This window comes from Drosophila santomea, chromosome 2R, assembly GCF_016746245.2.
Source record: "Drosophila santomea strain STO CAGO 1482 chromosome 2R, Prin_Dsan_1.1, whole genome shotgun sequence".
NCBI lineage: Eukaryota > Metazoa > Arthropoda > Insecta > Diptera > Drosophilidae > Drosophila > Drosophila santomea.
Genome location: NC_053017.2, coordinates 2,814,073 through 2,834,093, shown reverse-complemented (window position 1 = coordinate 2,834,093; position 20,021 = coordinate 2,814,073). Strand labels below are relative to the sequence as shown.

The 20,021-nt window shown below is 43.9% G+C and overlaps 1 protein-coding gene across 4 annotated transcripts in view; it reads left to right on the top strand.

Moving 5' to 3' along the window:
• LOC120445266 overlaps positions 1-19,817 on the top strand; it is a 53,763-nt gene extending 33,946 nt beyond the window's left edge. For 3 of the 4 annotated variants that reach the window (XR_005615732.1, XR_005615733.1, XM_039625562.1), the window contains 4 exons: positions 18,210-18,579; positions 18,641-19,057; positions 19,142-19,360; positions 19,429-19,817. Coding sequence is in view for 2 of the 4 variants with exons in the window: in XM_039625562.1 (XP_039481496.1) it covers positions 18,349-18,579; positions 18,641-19,057; positions 19,142-19,360; positions 19,429-19,566 (1,005 nt within the window). In the remaining 2 variants the exon portion in view is untranslated. Of the gene's footprint in view, positions 1-18,209; positions 18,580-18,640; positions 19,058-19,141; positions 19,361-19,428 lie in introns of those variants that run through there. The other variant, XM_039625563.1, reaches the window with a different exon arrangement.
• Positions 19,818-20,021: the final 204 nt, after the last annotated feature.

The following is a 20,021-nucleotide window of genomic DNA, read 5'->3' as shown; positions in this document are numbered from 1 at the left end:
ATTCTAGGGACAAGGCCCTTGACGTCTTCATTCGAGGAGTCGGTAACGACGCATCCAGGCTATTGGTCATGCATAGACCGAAAGACTTACAAGAAGCCTAATAATAATCGCTTCGAGGGCCCGAGACCAGCCATTGAAATGGAGTCGAATCGGTCGGGCCAATCCCTCCGTTCAGATTATAGGTCCCCCCAGAGCGAGGGTTCTGGAATAAAACGAACATCATCCGAATACCAGAATCCGTTCCAAAGGGCAACATACCCATACCCGACCTCGATGACAATCCCTGTTGAGCGTAGCGAGGTCCTTCCAACTGACTCTTACTACGATAACCTCGGTACTGAGAACGTTGGGATGCCTCACCAGGAGGCTATGGAAGAAAGGGACGATCCTGAGATGGGAGCTGAGGGCCCAAATTTTATGACCGAGGCCTCTCCAGCGCCCCATACTTAGAATACGAAGGGAAAGATGGGGCTAAGTTACAATTCCAATCGGCTACGGGCTCGGTCAGAATAACGCACTGCGTAGCCGGAAAGTTTTTCAAAAAATTAGGAAACTACTTGACCCTTACCTTCTTTGTCCTCCCCGGACTGAATACCTTCAATAATATCATAGGGGACGACACACTCAAAGATTTAAAGGCCTTAGTAGACAGGAAGAACAACTGCTTAGTTATATCCCTTGGGATAAAGATTACTCTTCTTGCTAAAAGGTCCCCCAACGTCAATGCTTTGATAGACCCAACACATCCGGACGAGGTAAAACAAACCTAAAAGGCCCTAATCGATGAGTACTCGCATCTCTTCGACCCCTTGTCACCGGGCGAGGCTGTCGATACTTGTGTAAAGGCAGAAATCCGCTCAAATACTTCAGACCCAATTTACACGAAAAGCTACCCCTACCCAGCGAACTTGAGGTCTGAAGTGGATAGACAAATCAGAGAACTCCTGAGTGAGGGTATTATACGTCCGTCCAAAAGTCCGTATAACTCTCCGGTGTGGATAGTACCAAAAAAGGCGAAACCGGATGGCGAAAAGCAATGGCGGTTAGTCATCGATTTCAAACGATTGAACGCGGTCACAATTGCCGAAACCTACCCGATCCCGGACATAAACTCCACGCTGGCTAGCCTCGGCGGAGCCAAAAATGTTACAACACTTGACCTTACTTCGGGGTTCCACCAAATACACATAAAACCATCCGACATCGTGAAAACGGCATTTTCCTGTTTTAACGAGAAATATGAGTTCCTCCGCCTTCCTCGTGAAAACGGCATTTTCCACTTTTAACGGGAAATATGAGTTCCTCCGCCCTCCCTTCGGCCTGAAAAACGCCCCGGCTATCTTCCAACGCATGATCGATGATGTCCTTCGGGAACACATCTGGCAAAATTTGTTACGTATATATCGATGACATCATCGTCTTTAGTAACGACTATGAAAGCCACTGGGAAAACCTTTGCCTGGTCTTTGAATGCCTTAAAATATCAAGGAACTGAAAAGCTTCTTGGGATGACATCCTACTGTAGGAAGTTTATTCGCGATTATGCAAAAATCGCCAAACCTCTGACCAATTTGACCCGCGGGGAATCCGCTCGCGTTAAGGCGAACCAATCTAAAAAAGTCCCGGTCGAGCTCGATGACACGGCCTTACAGGCTTTTGACGACCTCAAAACAACTTTATCCTCTTCAGAAGTGCTCGCCTTCCCAGACTTCAGCAAGCCATTCCATTTGACCACAGATGCGTCTTACTATGCTCTGGGAGCTGTATTGAATTGAGGAGTACAATTGCGTACTCATTTACAAGCCCGATAAATCTAATGTCGTTGCCGACGCCTTGTCCCGTATAGTTCCGATGAACCATTACCTCGATGAGTGCCGTTCGGACACTGCATCGGCTACTGAAGGGGACTCCCCCGTTCAAAGCGCGGACGAAGACACATCCCACCTGCTACCTCACGTGAAAGTACCTATCAACGTTTATCGGAATCAACTGGTTTTTGACCCCGAGCGCGCAGAGTATTTGCGTGAACAACCCCACTGGGGCTTTGAACGCCACCTTATTCCCGTTGGTACTGGCCTTTTATTTGAGTTAGTCGCTACCCTGAGAAAATACCTTAAAATCCCGGAAACTTACCTGTCATCATTCCAGCGCCTTTGCTTAGAGAATTTTGCTGTGTTCAAAATTCGAATAACGCAGAGGATGGCGACAGACTTGTCTGATCCCGAGGAGATCTGCGAAGTCATTGAACAAGAGCATCGCAGAGCTCATAGGGGTGCCAAAGAGGTAAGCTTGCAGCTTCTGGAGTAATATTATTTCCCCCGGATGGCTAGCATCATCCGCAAGTAACTCTCGTCGTGCGAGTGTTGTAAGATCTTCAAGTACGAGAGGCACCCCAATAAACCATTTCTCCAACCGACGCCAATCCCAAAATATTCTCCACGTCGATATTTTCACCTTGGAAAAGAAAATCTACTTGGGCTGCATCGACAAATTCACCAAGTTTGCCAAGCTCTTCCCTCTCGAATCAAAATCCTCGATTCATCTACGGGAAAAACTAGTTGAGGTGCTTCACTATTTTACCGTTCCAAGGTTATTGGTCTCTGACAATGAGAGAGGTCTTCTGTGCCCGACGGTCTTGAATTATCTGCGTACATTGGGCGTCGGACTGAACAACATCCCGACCCAGAGAAGTGAAGTTAATGGCCAAATCGAGAGGTTTCATTCTACCTTTCTTGAGATTTACCGCCATTTAAAGATCGAACATCCTGGATTCAAATTAAACGAGTTGGTTGCTATTGCGGTGGATAGATACAATAATTCTATCCACTCAATTAATAATAATAAGCCAGCGGACCTGTTTTTTGATCGCACAGCTAGGATCAACTACCAGGTCCTGACTAATTTCAGAACTAAGGTCCTCGAGGACGTCAGGGGTCTAATCGAATACCGTCAAGAATTGGCAAATGCGCCCATAATAAAACGAGGTCCGAGCCTATATTCTACAACGAGGGCGACAAAATATTTGTGGCCAATAAACCGATTAAAAAAAAAGAGAAGCAACGTTTTAAAGCTGAACAGATTGCCGAAGACAGAAACGTGACAATAAAGACCAAGGCAGGGAAGATTTTCCATAAGTCAGATTTAAGGAACTAAGTGTCACCAGATCGTTTTTGTGCGTTTCACACGCTCCCATACACGAAAAACACACACCCTAATTATACACGAAAAAATAACAAAAAAGTATAAAAAAACATCAAACAAAAATAATATAAAAAAAAACATCTAACAAAAATATAAAAAAAAAAAAGATATAACAAAAAATAAAACAAGAGAGAACGCTATAGTCGAGTTCCCCGACTATCTGATACCCGTTACTCAGCTAGTGAAAGTGCGAAGGAGGTCTTCAACACTGACAGTTTTTGGCGGTTTGTGGGCGTTAGAGTGGGCGTGACATAAAGTTTTTTGGCAAATCGATAGAAATTTACAAGACTAATACAAAAATGAAAAAATATCAAAACATTTTTCAAAAGTGTGGGCGTGGCAGCTTTGGGCGGTTTGTGGGCGTTAGAGTGGGCGTGGCAACATGAATCGACAAACTTGCGCTGCTTCTATGTCTCTGGAGTCTGTATGCTTAATCTCAACTTTTGTAGTTCCTGAGATCTCGACGTTCATACGGACGGACAGACGGACGGACAGACGGACATGGCCAAATCGACTCGACTATTGATCCTGATCAAGAATATATATACTTTATATGGTCGGAAACGCTTCCTTCTGCCTGTTACATACTTTTCAACGAATCTAGTATACCCTTTTACTCTACGAGTAACGGGTATAAAAAACATCTCTTACCACACCATTGGATTTTCTCTAACACTTACACATTTAACCCCTCACCGCTTAGTTAATTTAAGCAACACTATAAAAAGAAATATTACTCATAAGATTACTCTTTCCAACCAATATTGCAAGTATCGTTGTCGCTCAAATGGCGGGAGCCGCGGATATCTTTAAATATAAGGCTCCGCTCGTCCCACTTCAGGAGGGCACCGTCTGGCGTGTCAACGGCCATTTCAAAATGGCACACGTAATCGACTTGGGAAGGCTCGAGCCGCTGATACAGGAGGCTCAACGCGAGGCAGTGCAGCTAACAGATCCCAGGATTGCAGCACTGGTGGCGCACTACTTGGAGGAGTCGCAGGAAGGCCTGTCGAGACTGATGGGTACGCAGCGTGGACGTCGATCACTAGACTGGATTGGGTCCGCCTGGAAGTGGATTGCGGGCTCACCGGATGCATCGGAGTGGGACGCCATTCTTCATGCCCAAGAAAGCGTGGTGGAATCAGACGACCAACAAGTACGTATAAACGCTGGACTGTTTGATGCCTCGCACGAGTCCCTGAGGCAACTGAACGAGGTTACTGCAAGGGTCAGTGCCATCGACGGGGACTTACACGCGGCTACGACCTTACTGCACAAGGCCTTGATCATCGATAGTCAGGTCGGCGAGCTGACTCAAGCGTGCCAGTTGGCTAAGACAGGGAATGTCAACGCCCGCTTGCTGGACCACGAGGGGGTGCAATCGATCTTGACTGAAGTCAGGAACCTACCGTACCAGAATGCAGTTAAAGCACTGGAGTTTTCCCGCCCGTCCGTGTTAACTAATAAAACGGCGCTTCTATACATTCTGGCCATGCCTAAGGTTGCCCCCAAGGACTACCGCCTGCTCCTTCTCCTTCCTGCTACCCTAGAAGGAAAACAAGTCATAGTCAAACATGACAAGGTCACCGTAAACTCCGAGGAAACCTATGCCAAAGTGGACGATTGCCTCTCCATAGGCAACACAACAGTCTGCCCGGAAAAGAGTCTACTAAAGATGGATGAAAACGGCTGCATCCCCAAGCTACTCAAGGGTGGTCAGGCTAGATGCGAATTCCTCAGGAACAACGAGGCTCGCATAGAACTGGTCGAGGACGGCACTATGTTCCTGTCCAACTTCAACGGAACCTTGGAAGCTGGACCCCGAACTCACAACTTATCCGGAACCTACATAGTCCAGTTCACGAATGTGACGATTAGTGTGGCTGAGAGAACCTACACTAGCTACTCGACGAGCCATCTCATGGTTATGCCAGCGATACTAACTACAGTCACCGCCACCAGGTACGCGCCCTCACTCTACTATGTAAACGACTTCAACTTGGAGAACCTGAAGAGGATCTCTGGGATGTCCGAGAGGGTGTCTTTCTCCTTCCTTCTGGAGGTTGTTGGAGTGGCTCTCTACGCAATATGGAGGAAGCTGACATCGACCAAGGGTGTCCCTGTAGTGACAAACACCCCAGGCCCGGAGATGTTAGACGCAGGCCGGACACCCAAAACCCTATAATCTGCGTGACGCTGATCTTGAGGGAGAAGGAGTTATGAACCCTATTCAATCTTCAAGTGCCTTTCCCCCTCCCCTATCGATCGTCATTCTCACACACGCTCTCCCCATTGAGCCACTCGACGGCCATTCACTTTAATTGCACTCATTTAATTTAATTCCCAAAACGCTGACTTCGCGTCATCGCGAAACGCATTTCAATGTTTGTCGACGAACATTGAAATGCTGTTCATCATCACTAGGTGAGCTATGCGGCTACGAGAGTCGCCGATACACTGCGAGAACATTGAAATGCTGTTCATCATCACTAGGTGAGCTATGCGGCTACGAAAGTCGCCGATACACTGCGAGAAACAAGCTCGCTTAACTTGTATATAAAGGGTTTTTCATTGGGGGCGCTTGATCTTTAAAATGAAAAAAAATACGTGTAGGAGAGGATATTTCCGGATTTTTCTTTTTATTTGAAAGGTTCATCGACCTCAATATGAATAGAATATGACATCAAATGACCGACAAGGCTTCGATTGGTGGCGCGCATCACACGAAAGGTCAAATTTTAGATGACTGATAGGCAGTATTTGATCGATGGCGTGACGTTTGTTGACTTTTAGGGCATCGGTGGTTTGCGGCTCGTTGGCATAGACGTGCGACTACAAAAAACCCCACAAGAACCCCTCCAGTGGGGTCAAACCGCACGATCTCGGTGGCCAGTTCATGTCGCATCCTCGCGAGATGACCACGTCCGAAAATTTCTCGTGCTGATCATCTCTCGTAGAGTGTGCTGAGTGTCACGTAGCGCCGTCCTGTTGAAACCAGATCCATGTTCTCTGTTTCAGGCCAAAAGAAGTTGGTTATCATCGACCGGTATCGCTGTCCATTATCGTTTACGAAAAAATACGGACCAATCAAGCAAACAGTCAATGTCATTGGATTGGTCTCGTCAAAAATAGCTATTCATATAAAAATGCGCCTCGTCGCTGAAGATTCCTAGTCAGCGAACATATTTTCACTTGGTGAACTTCGTGTGGATTGTTATTGTCCCAAATATGCGCCTCGTCGCTGAAGGGGATTTTTATAACCGTTACTCGTAGAGTAAAAGGGTATACTAGATTCGTTGAAAAGTATGTAACAGGCAGAAGGAAGCGTTTCCGACCATATAAAGTATATATATTCTTGATCAGGATCAATAGCCGAGTCGATATGGCCATGTCCGTCTGTCCGTCCGTCTGTCTGTCCGTCTGTCTGTCCGTCCGTTTGTCTGTCTGTCCGTCCGTATGAATGCTGAGATCTCAGGAACTACAAAAACTACAAAGTTGAGATTAATCATGCAGATTCCAGGGACATAGACGCAAGTTTGTCGCCTAAATCCGCCTAAAACTGCCAAGCCCACACTTTTGAAAAAAGTTTTGATATCTTTTCATTTTTGTATTGGTCTTGTAAATTTCTATCGATTTGCCAAAAACCTTTTTGCCACGCCAACTCTAACGCCCACAAACCGCCAAAAACTGTCAGTGATGAAGTCTCTTTCGCACTTTCACTAGCTGAGTAAAGGGTATCAGATAGTGGGGGAACTCGACTATAGCGTTCTCTCTTGTTTTTGCCAAAATCGGCGTCAACTTCCAACTGCTGTAATGCGCAGTTGCGCTGTCCTTAACCCTTAAGCTCCTGGGTCAGCTGGATCCGGTGCAGGCCCTAGCTTCGACGCAAAATTCGCCAAGTTGTCGTCTGCGAAAGGACAAGTTCCTGTGAGCGACGCGGAATTGACTGCACGGGAACCGGCTTATTGTTTACTGACCCGGTTGACTCGTAAAACGCGCGAAGTGCGCGGAACGTTTCTCGAACTAAAGACCCATTTTCATAAAACAATTTAACGATTTGCACGTGCAAAGCACGTGCAAAACCAACTACAAATCGATAGAAATTTTCACCACTATCTGAGGAGCCAACTGGCCCGTCACAAATAATAATTTAAATAATCCCAAATAATAATAAAATGTAGGTTTGGTTAGGTGATACCGTGTATGTTTTCCCCTTTTGCCCGTCGAGGTTCGTGTGAAGTTAGTAGTTTCCCCAGCCAGAGGCGCTGGTGAATTTTTGTGAATTTTTAGATGCTCTACCGTTTCTTCCATTTCTTCGTCCCTACAGCTACGGCAGAAATCATTATACGGGGGATTTAGTCTTCTGGCATGGGTGCCTATCAACCAATGCCCTGTGATGACTCTCATAGCAGTGCTGAGGTTTGCTCTGGTCAGTGTGTGGTGTTTTCCCATATTGTCTGTTTGTTACGGTTTAGGTTTTCCCTAAGTAGTATCTTACAAGTGGCTAAAGGCATACTCATGCCCTCCATCTCTTGTATGAGTGGCGCGGTAGTGCCTTCTCGGGCTATTTCATCTGCGATGCAGTTGCCTTCTATGTCCCTGTGTCCGGGTACCCATATAAGGCTGATTAGGAATTGTTGTGTCATCTCGTGTAAAGATGATCGGCAATTCGATACTGTTTTCGAGTGACTAGAGATTGAGCCAATCGATTTTATAGCTGCTTTGCTATAAACTGAAAATGTTTACATGTGAGCCTTCCGGCTTTAGTGATTTTAAGTGTTTTAGGGCCTCCCTTATTGCTGCTACTTCAGCTTGGAAGACGCTGCAATGATCGGGGAGTCTGAACGAGATGCGTAGGCCTAGCTGTTCGGAGCAAACTCCTCCTCCTACTCTGTTCTGTAGTTTTGACCCATCCGTATAGAAGCATATAGCATTCTAGGGGCCAGGCGTTCGTGAGTTCCAATCGTCCCTCTCTAGGATGATTGTGTTGAAAGGTGTTTGTATGTACTCCGTTGGAGTGCAGTAGTCTTCCCTGGAGGGGACTATTTAAATGTTTTTTAGGATACATGAGTGACCCGCCTCTTGTGGGTTCCACTGTTTGGTATCTCTAAGCCTGATTGCCGCTACTGTAGCTTGTTCCATGTCAGCTATTTCTGGGCTTGGGAGGTTGAGTATGGCATTTAGGGCTTCGTTTGGGGCGGTGCGTAAAGCACTACTGATGCAGAGTGCCGCAGCTCTTTGCATTTTTGCTAGCATTCTTATGCTGAATTTCTTGTTCAGAGCCTGCCACCATACCACGACCCCGTACAGTAATATTGGTCTGACGATGGCCGTATATATCCAGTTTACTATATAGGGTGTCATTCCCCATTTGAACCCTATTGTTTTCTTGCACGTGAAGAGTGCTATTGAACCTTTTTTGTATCTGTCTATGAGATTCAAGTTCCAGTTTAGTTTCCTGTCAAGTATTACGCCCAGGTACCTTGCGCTGCTACTGAAGGTTTGAGGGATTAATTCCTAATCCGTTATTTTTGGTCCAGCTGGACAAAACACTAATTTTTTCGCTCTTATTTCGCTCTTGAGATCGCAACGCGTTTGGGGGTATTTGCCTGTGAAGATGATAACAACGTCATCCGCATAGGCTATTATTCTGAGCAGAACGAATGCCACGAGGATCGCTTTGCTTTCCTGATGGCTTTTTTGTAGTTTGCAAGGGCTCTCTTGTAGGCGGTCCACAGGGCCTTCTCATACATTGTGTATGGTGGGCGTTAACATCACAGCCTATTAGTAGGACTATGTTTTGCTTTTCGCTGTCTTCTACCAGTCTCCTTAGCAGCTCATCCGGCGGTTCTTGCCTTTCGTAGGCCATGTACGATGACAGCACTCTGAACGGAGATGGCTGACTCTCCACGGTGGCTGCCGCGTTATCTGCATCGCTGTAATTATGGAGCAGAAAGCTAAGGTGCTTTTTGGCTAAAATGCAGGCCCTTACTTTACCTTCGCTGGGAGCTCTTAGAAGCTTATATTCCTTTCTCCCTAATCCTGAAACCTTCATCTTCAGCCAGATGGAGTTGAAGAGCAGCGGAAGCTGCCTTACTGTGGTGGAGGTTAATTTGCAGAAGCCTCACGGACATCTGCTGTGGGCATCTCCACCACGGTTGTATCGGCTCCCTCTTCGTCCGATGTGTCTAGGTCCGTCATTGGACCATGTTCGCTATGCTGCGGAGAATTGAGGCATCGGTCGAGTAGCCGTCCTCGGTCTCCGATGCCTCGATCTCGGAGGCCATCTCCTCGATCACTCCTCCTTGGCGGAGTCTGATTTGTAGACCTTTATGGTCACTGAGCCAAACTCGAAGTTTAGCTCCCCATGAGCGGCCTCAATGGGAGATAGGGACTCCTTGTTTAGGATGAGGATGGCGTGGTTTGTTGGCCCCTCCATTTCGTCGACCTTCACCACTCGCCAGTCCGAGGTGGGAAGGTGCGGGTTGCAGCGCTGCAGCATGGTGAGGATCTGGTCCGGCGCCTTGATGGATGCCGGGATCCAGATCCTTGCACGGGGTCGGCAAGGTACGTCGGACCAGCATAGCGCAACAAGTCCGGCGCCCCCATACACCTCCCCCAGCTCCTTTACTGCGGCTTTGTACAGCTCCGCAGAGCATTCATCGTCACAGGCGATCACCTTGACGCCGCCTTGGAACCATCCCACGTCTTTGCAGACAGGAGGGGGCCAGGTTCTTTGGCTAGAATTTCAAAGCATTTTGTGGCTAGGGCTGCTTCCACCCACTTCCACTTGTTTCGTGAAATCCTGCCATTCGGGTCGTTTTTATCGACCACGCCCAGGAGAATGCGGTTTTTCGCGATCTCCGCAAAGAATCGCCCTAGCTGTACGCGTTGCCGCTTTGCCGAGGGGTCAGAGGGAACATCCTGGGAGCTCTCCCTCTTAGGTGGGGTCGCTTCTTGACCTCTGTGGGCTTGGGTGGTTTCGGGACTTCCTTGCCGAAGTTTGCCAAAACGGATCTAGCCCATTCCACCTTCTTCATCCATTCAGCCGAAGGAGCCGTTTTCGATCTCTCCTGGCTGCGTAGGATTTGACCTGCAGATCGTTTTTCTGCGTAGGTGTGTTTGCCTTTACCGGTTGCCACTGAGTGCAAGCCGCCCAAAGCCGACCTGCAGATCTGCAGATCTGCAGGTCAAATCCTACGCAGCCAGGAGAGATCGAAAACGGCTCCTTCGGCTTGAAGTTTGTACGGCCACACTCAGTCGTCACTGCCGTTTAAGTAGGTTTTTTTGGAGATCCTGACTCCTTTTTATTTATTTTTATTGACTCCATGTGATTCCCACGAGTTGCGGAGAAAAGGAGGGTCCACCCGGGCGAAGATCCGCGACGCCCGGGTAAGGCTTCTTAGAACAGGGGGTCGCCAGGTACCCTGAGCTCTCCGTTTAAGACTGAGCTATTTTGTGACCCGGGCCCTCAGTCAGGCTGACTCTCGGCACGGGTCTAGTGACACCTTAGTCCGGCCCGCATCCTCTGGCAGGGACATAACCTTGCCAGGGGACCGCCACACACGATAGTTATCAAACTATCATCACTAGCCCGAGCTCGCCCTGTTAGCCTGGAAGTCTAACCACACATACAGGCGCACCCAACAAAACTCAGCACTAAAAAGTGGTCACATGACCGACGCCAAGATGAGCGATAGCGAGAGAGCTGAAGATCATTTCGAAAATTGGCACGCGCCTACGAGAGAGACAAAGAGGTAACGATCGCGACAGAAACTTCTGGAAGAAGTGGGAAACTCCGCGAGAAGCTTTGCGAGGCGAAGCGTAGGGAAGTTTGTGAGAAGGAGCGGAGATAGCCAGTCGAGTTTTGCGGACAGAAGCGTGCGACGATTTTGGGCGTGGAAAGACGAGAGCGAGAGGAGTGAGTAAAAACCTGTAAATCTTGTAGAATATGGTCAGACCGACTCTATTAAAATTTGAAGTAAGAGTTAACCCTAAAATGCAACGGTAACGGGAAAATTTGGAAAGGGGCGAAATTGTGAACAAACGAAATTGTTAGAACTTCAAGAATAATTTGCGAGAATAAACTTAAGAAAATATACCGCGAGAAATATATTTAGGAACATTTATCAGAAAATAAGAAAATATTAAACCCAAAAAAAAAGGAAATATGCATGAAATTAAATATTTGAAAATAAATCATGAAAAATAATCTTAAGCAAGGAGAAATAAATTGTGAAAATAAATTTGCATTTGAAACAAAAATAAAAAAATAAACAAATAGAATAAGATCGAAAGAATACCTGTATTATTAATAAGAAACCAACGGGAAAAATCTGGGTAACTAAATCTTAAGCCCATGAGGATTAAAGATATGATATTGATATTGAGGATATATATGTATGTGCGCAGAAAAGATGGCACATATAAGTTAACGCCAGTAACTTTACTAACGGCCATCGTTGTACGTATACTTTTACCTGTAGCAGTTTTTCATGTTGCTCTCGTCCGTTGGCAATAAGAGAACGCAAGTTGCTATCCACAATGCAGCAGAACCTACGATCTTAATCCCTTCACAAGGAGAACACAAGTTGGTTGGTCGATTGTTATAATTTTATTTATTGAATTCTTATTAGGGTTGGACTTCTGCTTGTCGTCGTCGCCAAATCGGTTCTGCCTCCATCGAGTGGCCAACCCGCCTGGGTAACCGCCGGTGCTGGCGTAAAAGTGCTTACGCTGCACACGCGCTCATGCCGGTCGTCGGAGCGTTTTCGCAAGAGCGCCCGTTTGTCTGACGGCGTGAGAACGCTTACGCAGCATATGGTCGCTGGCACTGTGCTCCACTTGCCGCTTCCGTTGTTTGTGCTGTGGTTGCGATCATGTTAATCGCAAGGGCGAGGGGCGTCTGCGACGCTCCGGGTGAGAGCAAGTCGTCAACTCCTCCCCATCACAAGATCTGTGTCCCACAGATCAGAGAGCCTTAGGCGGCCCGGGAGTGGGGAGAGCCTCCAAGCCAATTGACGTGTTGTCGATTTTCGGGATTCCTTTGGTTGAAGTTAACTTCCTCCATAAGAAGTATATAAGTAAGAGGATTAGCAGTGCCATAATTCCTTCCGAGATTGAAGAGTAAACCAGCTTTATCAGAGACAACCTCCGAAGGTTCTGGTTGCTCGCTTCGTGCACGTATTCCAGTGACAGTTGGTAGTTAGTGGCTGTCACTTGGGTTAGGATAGCCGGCATTGCCATTAGATGGTTGGAGGTTTAGCTCGTGTAGGTCCGATTACCGACCGTAACCGTTTCATTCAAGTATTGTACCACAAAAGAACCGACGAGTTGATGTTCTTTTCCCTCGAAGATTACCGAGCCGTTGAAATTGGTCAATAGAAGTGTTCCATCGTCGATATGATTAAGTATGTACAGGCGGCGTGTCCGCCCTTCAATAATCGAGGGATGCAGTCGTTTTCCTTAATTTAAGGTGGTTCTTCTCCTGGCAAACCGATAGATAGGCAATCCCCAAGTACTGGGTAAGTCTCATCGGGACTCACGGGTACTCACGGGTCGAGTACAGGTGCATGAACTTGTATGATTCTGTCGTAACCTTCGGGAACGCCAGAATGTACAATATCATTGTACCATTTGTCATTACCGACGGACGGGAGAACTCGATGGCCTCGATCTCGTTCTGTTATCTCCCTTGTTACTGACTTCGTTCAAGATCGTCTCCACCTCATCATGGTCCAGGAGGTTCGAGTTGACCGTCCCCGTTTTAGCAAACTGACATGCCTTGATAATTTCGCCGACTTGATTAGCCAGTATAATGGCTCTGTGCAGGGTTAATGCTGTGGCCTGCAAGTCTCCGTCGATCGCGTTAACTCTTTGGACCACCTTGTTGATTAGCAGCGCTGATTCATGCGCTGAGTCGAAGAGCTTCGAGTTGATTCGAATCTACTGATCCGTATTCGTCACACCTTCGTTTTGGGCTTTTAATATAGTGCTCCAGTCTGTTGCGTCTGGAGACCCGGCGACCCATTTCCAGGCGGATCCTAGCCATTCTGTAGCCCGTGTTCTGCGTACTCTCGATAGTCGACGCATTCCCTCTGACGCATGTTTCCATCATGACGCATGTCCATCCGTCATTCCGGCTGCCTCTTCGTCCAGTTCATCGAGAAGCTGTTTCATTCTGCCCAGGTCAATAACGTGTGCCAGTTTAAAGATACCGTTTTTCCGCCAAATTTTCCCCTGTTGTAAAGGGACTACTGGGGAGTCGTACTTAATTATGTGGAAGGTACAAACGACATGAGCTAGCAAAAGGCTTATAACATTGGGAAGGAAAAGGAAGGGAGAAGGAAGTAGAGTGTTACATGTGCTCTTAAAATATTATACCCTAGACATTACGCAATCGTTATTTAAGTGGTATTATGCTGTCACAAGAAGTGTGTTTAGTGTGCTTATATCCTAATATCTGTCATGATATTCTAAGTGTTTTTGTACTTCGTAATCATGGTGTTCGGTGTTCAGTGTGTGTGTTTTTTTATTTAAGCATTTTGTGTTTCTGTGTCTCTTTTTTTTCACAATTTCGTGTTTTGTTTTTGTTTTTTATTATTTTTTGGTTTTTATTACTTAAGTGATTTTTTTTTTCAGTTCATATCCTAAGCGGGTGAAATATCTTTGCCAATTTTTATTCTGTTTATTAGAAGTAGTGAAATAGAAGAAAGAAGATTGAGGGCTTCCCCTCGCTACTTCCTAACATCTGAATTGTGAAAAATCTTTCCGGATTTCGTCCTGTCACCGTCCTATCCTCCTGAACCACCTCGGCCTTGAACTTGGGCTTTTCCTTTATCTTAGTCTGCTTGTTTTTGATAAAGACTTTCTCACCTTTGTCATACCGTCATACCAACCAAGGCCTGTTTATGCTCAATAAGACCCCTTATATCTTCCCTGGTCTGTCGTTTAAAAACTGACAAACCCTGATAATTAATTCGGAAAGTACGATCGAAAAAAATTTCTACCGGTTTCCTATTCGTTACCGAGTGCACAGAATTGTTGTACCGATCTACTGTGATGGGTACCAATTCTGTGCTTTTGAAAGTGGGATTTTCGGTTTTCAAGCAGCGATAGATTTCTAGAAATGTAGAGTGGAATCTCTCCACCTGGCCGTATAGTAGAGTTCGATCTGCAGGGCTCTAAGGTAATTCAAAACAGTAGGACAGAGAAGACCTTTTTCATTATCAGAAACTATAACCCTAGGTACAGTAAAATAATAAATGGCCTCCAATAGCTTTTCTCGCAGATGAATAGCCGATTTGGATTCCAGCGGCAAGAGTTTAGCGAATTTATTAAATTTATCGATACAGCTCAAATAAATTTTTGTCTCTAAGGTGAATACGTCAATGTGCAGTATTTCACATGGATAGTTCGGGATTGGGGTTGGTTGCAAATCTGGTTTGTTAGGGTGGCGGTCGTATTTGAATGTTTTACAACATTCGCAAACAGACACTTGAGCACGTATAGTACTGGCCATTCGTGGAAAGTAAAATTTTTCCAGGAGTTGAATTCTTTCCTCCGCTGGGCCCCTGTGGGCCTGGCGGTGCTCTTTCCCGATGACCTCTTCGCTGTCATTTAAATCCGACACTAACCTTTGTGTTCATATCCTAAGCGAATTTTATAACTATTAAAGTTAACGGAGCAACAGGTCTGGAAATCTTGCAAGAAGTCGTCGGGAATTTTAACCCCATTGATAATTAGTGGCTTCAGATATTCCCTCAGGAGGGTATTGAGTTTAATTCTCGTCTGAGAGTGATGGACATAACCAGCATGTGGTTGGTCACAAGCGTATTCGGTCGCGTTTTCATCGAAGATCAGCTGTTTTCTGTAAACGTTAATTGGGTTCTGGACGTGCGGTATCACTTGTGAAGCGTCTTGAAGAGCGCTGTGTACTGTTGCAGAGTCAGACTCTAAGTGATTAGTTTGCGTGGGGATACGTGAAAGTGCGTCTGCGTCCAGATTTGATTTCCTTAGCTTATAAGCCATTGTACAATTGTATTCCTCGATCCGGGACTTCCAGCATTTTAATTTTGCATTGAAGATCCGGTTGCCTAACGCAAATGTAATGGGTTGGTGATTGGTGTAAATCCGTACAGATAAGAACGAAGATTGTCTAGGGCCGACACTATTGTGAGCATCTCATTTTCGTTGGTGGCGTAACATTCTTCAGTTTTATTAAGGGATCGTGATATAAAAGCTATTGGTCTATCTTTCCCCTCTTCTTCCTGTGAAACAACGGCACCAATTGCGTAATTGGAGGCATCTGTCGTAAGATGAAAAGGTTTGTTGAAGTTAGGAAACGCTTAAACTTCCGAAGAAGAAAGAGAGGCTTTTAAATCGGAGAAGGCCTGTAATGCCTCTTCGTTCAATTCAATTGGGACCCTCTTTGATTGATTAGATTTAACCTTGGCGAATTGCCCGCGTGTAATATTAGTAAGCGGTTTCGCAACCTTTGGGTAATCTCGTATAAATTTTCGGTAGTAGGAAGTCATGCCAAGGAAACTTTTTAATTCTTTGACATTAGTAGGGGGATTCATTTTCAGTATTGCGTCCACTTTTTTCTGATCGGCCTTAATACCTTCCGAAGTAACTAGGTAACCAAGAAATTCAACTTGAGTTGATAAAAATTTGTTTTTTTCTAGGTTAACCTGGAGTCTTGCCTCCTTAAGACTGTTAAAGACTAGACGCAAGTTCGCCCAGTGACTGTCGTAATCGGCATAGCGACATATGTCCTCGCGACATATCTCCTCCCAGTACATTTTCGTGTAGGAGCTCCTCTCCGAGAGGATATATGACGCTTTCAAAACGACATATCTCCTCCGAAATAAAAGCGACATAGCTCCGCGCGGAGATGTGACGCTTTCAAAACGACATATCTCCTCCGAACTCAAAACGACATATCTCCTCCGAGCTCAAAAAAATTTCGGGAGGAGATATGACGCTTTCAAAACGACATATCTCCTCCGAACTCAAAATGACATATCTCCTAGCGGTGATATATATTATGTATATGATATTTTAGTATATATGGTATATATATGTATGTACATATGTATATGATCATTTGCAAAGAAAGACACGCGCCAAAAGTGCGCTTTTCTAAGTACGTACATGTATAAATGCGCATAAATACACGTTAAAATTTTTTTTTTAATTTTACATTTAAGTATGTTATTATATATTATTATTTTATACAAATTCTTGTTTGGTCAGTATGTATATTCTTTAAATAGTTTTTAGGTTGCATTCTGTTGTGGGTTTAAAAATAAGATTATTCTTAATAAATACTTGAAGTTGTATACAAATATTTTTTTCTGTGTAAACGTCAGTATGACTTGGCGCCACTGATCTTCTTTACTTTGCGACTACAGCCATTTGATTTCGGTTTGGCACAGTGTTCAGTCGCTTTTTAAGGAAAAAATAAGAAATGGATATTAAATTTGAATTTAAGGAGGGAAGCCGAGCCGGGTGCTCCACATTATTGTATACGCCAGATGACAATCAGATCTATGTTAAAAATAGACAATTAAAAGAAGGTGACATCGCGTACGTGTGTCGTATCAAAGACTGCAAAGCTCGGGTTTATCTAAGTGCGGATATGACTCGCGTTTATTCGAAGACGGAGCAAGTGCAGCATTTTCATGGTCCGCAGGGCCAGGAAATGCAGAAAATTGAAGTGCTGTCTGAAGTTAAAAAAAGTGTCAAAGTAGCTCCAATAATGACACCAAAAAAGTTTTTAATGATGTTTTGGCTGAGTAAGTAAATTCTTTGTGTTTTTCTAAGAACCGTTAGCGCTCTATGTACATGAGCCTTTAGCGCTTCCGTAAATACATACATACTAGAAGTGGGCGCGGCGTACAGGCCTCGGTCTTTTTCTTGGGACTAGGTTTCGTGCACGGGCCACCTCTAATACATAGATATGTACATACACGCCAACTTTTAGATGTTATCCCAGCAGACAAAAATTCCGTTTATGATATTAAAAACGATAGTTTTGCGGACTTCAGGCGGACAAAACGTCCGATTTCAGATCCGCGAACGATACTTAAGTTAATCATCTGACAGGGGTTTTGTGGCAGCAAAAGCTATCATTTTCGGAACCCGAAAATGATTGAGTTTGCGGACCTTTTGCGGTATCAAAACCGGGCCGATTTCGATATCATTCGCGATACTTTTATAATATTATTTACGAAACGGATTTGTATCATTTGCGATACTTTTTTAATATTAATCACGGGACGTATTTGGTATCTTTTGAGATACTTTTATAATATTATAAAAGTGTTCGAATAAATTCGTTTCAGATAATAATAATAATTTCATTTCTTTTTTTACATATATATAAAAAACAATGATTTATTTTACTTTAAATTGTTATTATTTATTTTTATTATAGTTACTAATAATAATAATAATAATATATAATTTATAAAATATATAAAAGTAAAATGATGGAGTAAAATGAATACATATTGAAGTAAATTAAAGTAATGAAATAAACTGAACTTCAAACATAATCATAAAATAAACTTCAAATTTAAACAATACGCGCGCGCGCGCCAGAGCCAAGCAGATGTGGGCACACTGTTCCACCGAGGGAGTGGGCACACTAAGGCGGCGAAAATAACGACAAATAAGCGGGCACACTAGGCCAGCCAGAGCCCTATATAAAGCGGGCCACCGCCACCAGTCTCCGCCGACGATCGGTAGCGCCCGTTTTCGGGTCAGGTTTCGATAATTAGGCGGAAACTCCGATTCTACGTCCGTTTTTAATATCTTTATTGGACATTTTTCGGATCCATCTGCATTATGTCCGCTCTTTGTTTGCTGGGTTCTTCGAACAAGAGGGTATTTTTGTGATATATATTTTTTTATTTTGAGTGTGTAAATACTCTTGAAAAGTACACAATACAGAAATACACAAGTGCATTCATAATACAAATCCTTTTTTGTTCTCTAATTAGAAAAACGGAAGGACAAGCGGAGATCGAAGTCAATTACGACACTGTCAAACGCACTCTGCAAAGTAAGAGGCAACCCTTTCTACCCAAATCTCCAACTTCCGCAGTGGACGTACTTGAAGCATTTAAAGATGAAAACATCATGAGTCGTTTTGGGATGACCCAGGGAAGTTCTCCGAATGTTTTTTTAAAAAAACTTTACACGTCTGGATCATTTGCATATTGCATATTTTCGTCGGACAAGGTCATTACTTTGATGCAAGCAAATATTGAGGAGCAGAGTCGGCATTTTTTAATTGATGCTACATTCAAAGTATGCCCGTTTGGAGATTTTAAGCAACTACTTATTATTTACATAAAGCATTTGCAGAAGGTATGTGTTTTACTTCAGTTTAATTTAATGTCAAAACTAATTTGTTTTTATTATTATGTAGATCACCCCATTCTTATTTGTCTTAATGACGCGCAAAACGGAGCTCTGTTATCAGCATTTATTCACCTATGTAGATTCAAATATTTGTTGCTTAAAAGGGGCATCATTTATTTCCGACTACGAAACAGCGATGCGGAACGCCTTAAAAAACTTGCATCCTTCCATGAATTTTTATTCTTGCTGGTTCCATTTTACTCAAGCATGCAAGAGAAATGCAAGAAAAACATATGGTCTAGAAAAAATGCTGAAATGCAATAAACCGGCTTATCTTCTATTTATGAAATTCTTGTACTTGCCGCTATTACCGGATACCAAAATTGTCGAAGCATTTAATCTTCTCGAAATACAAGCAGCTGCTCTAAGCAAGGGGAACTTTTCGCCCTTTTTAAAATATTATAAAAAACAGTGGCTTATAAAGGTACTTTAAAATACAATAAAATTATTGCTGTATTAATTTTTCGATATATTTTCATCATTTATTATTTGTTTATTTTTTTTGTAGGAAGGACCTAAAAATATTTCAGTTTTTAAACGTTCGACGCGGACCACAGGCTCTGTTGAAGCATACAATTTGAATTTGGGCAACAAAATACGAGCAAAACGGCACTTTTTTAAATTTGTTGAATGCATCATAGACGCCGAATATGAAAAAAGTCGGGAGTTCGCTCTGCTTTTTCAAAACGGTGGTATAGGCAATCAAACGCAACCAAAGCAGCTTCGAGTAAGCAAATATAGAAATAAATTAAATATTAAACAAAAATATTATAACATTAATTTTTTATTATGCAGGACCGTGCTCAAAAAATTATGAACTGTATGGAGATGTTCGAGAAAGGCGAAATCGATATTCAGGTGTTCTTGGCACGGACTGTCGGTCTAAATGAAACATTTTTAAAACATCATCGTCATCAAGTTCATCAAATTTAAGCCAACTCTCGGATTCGTTATTTATACAACAAAATCCTTGTAATGTATGCTTAATGAATCTGAAATCTGTAATGCTTCGCCCCTGTAACCATGTCAACATATGTAGTACATGCTGGGTCCAACTTGTCGATAACCACGAACAAAATGGAATTGAAACTAATCCCAAATGCCCGACCTGCCAACAGGAAGTCGAAGAGGCTATAAAAAATGTATATATATTATATATAACTAAATAAATTTAAACAATGTAATAGCAATTCGTTTTATTCATCCGCAATCTATCTGAAATTTTTCTGCTGTGTCGTTTTTAAGATGATGTATCTCCAAAAACGACACATCTCCGCCGATAATAAGCTGGATGAGTTGTGTCGTTTTCAAAACGACATATCTCCGCTAGGAGGTATGTCGATTTAATTTCGGATGAGATATGTCGCGAGGACATATGTCGTTACCCC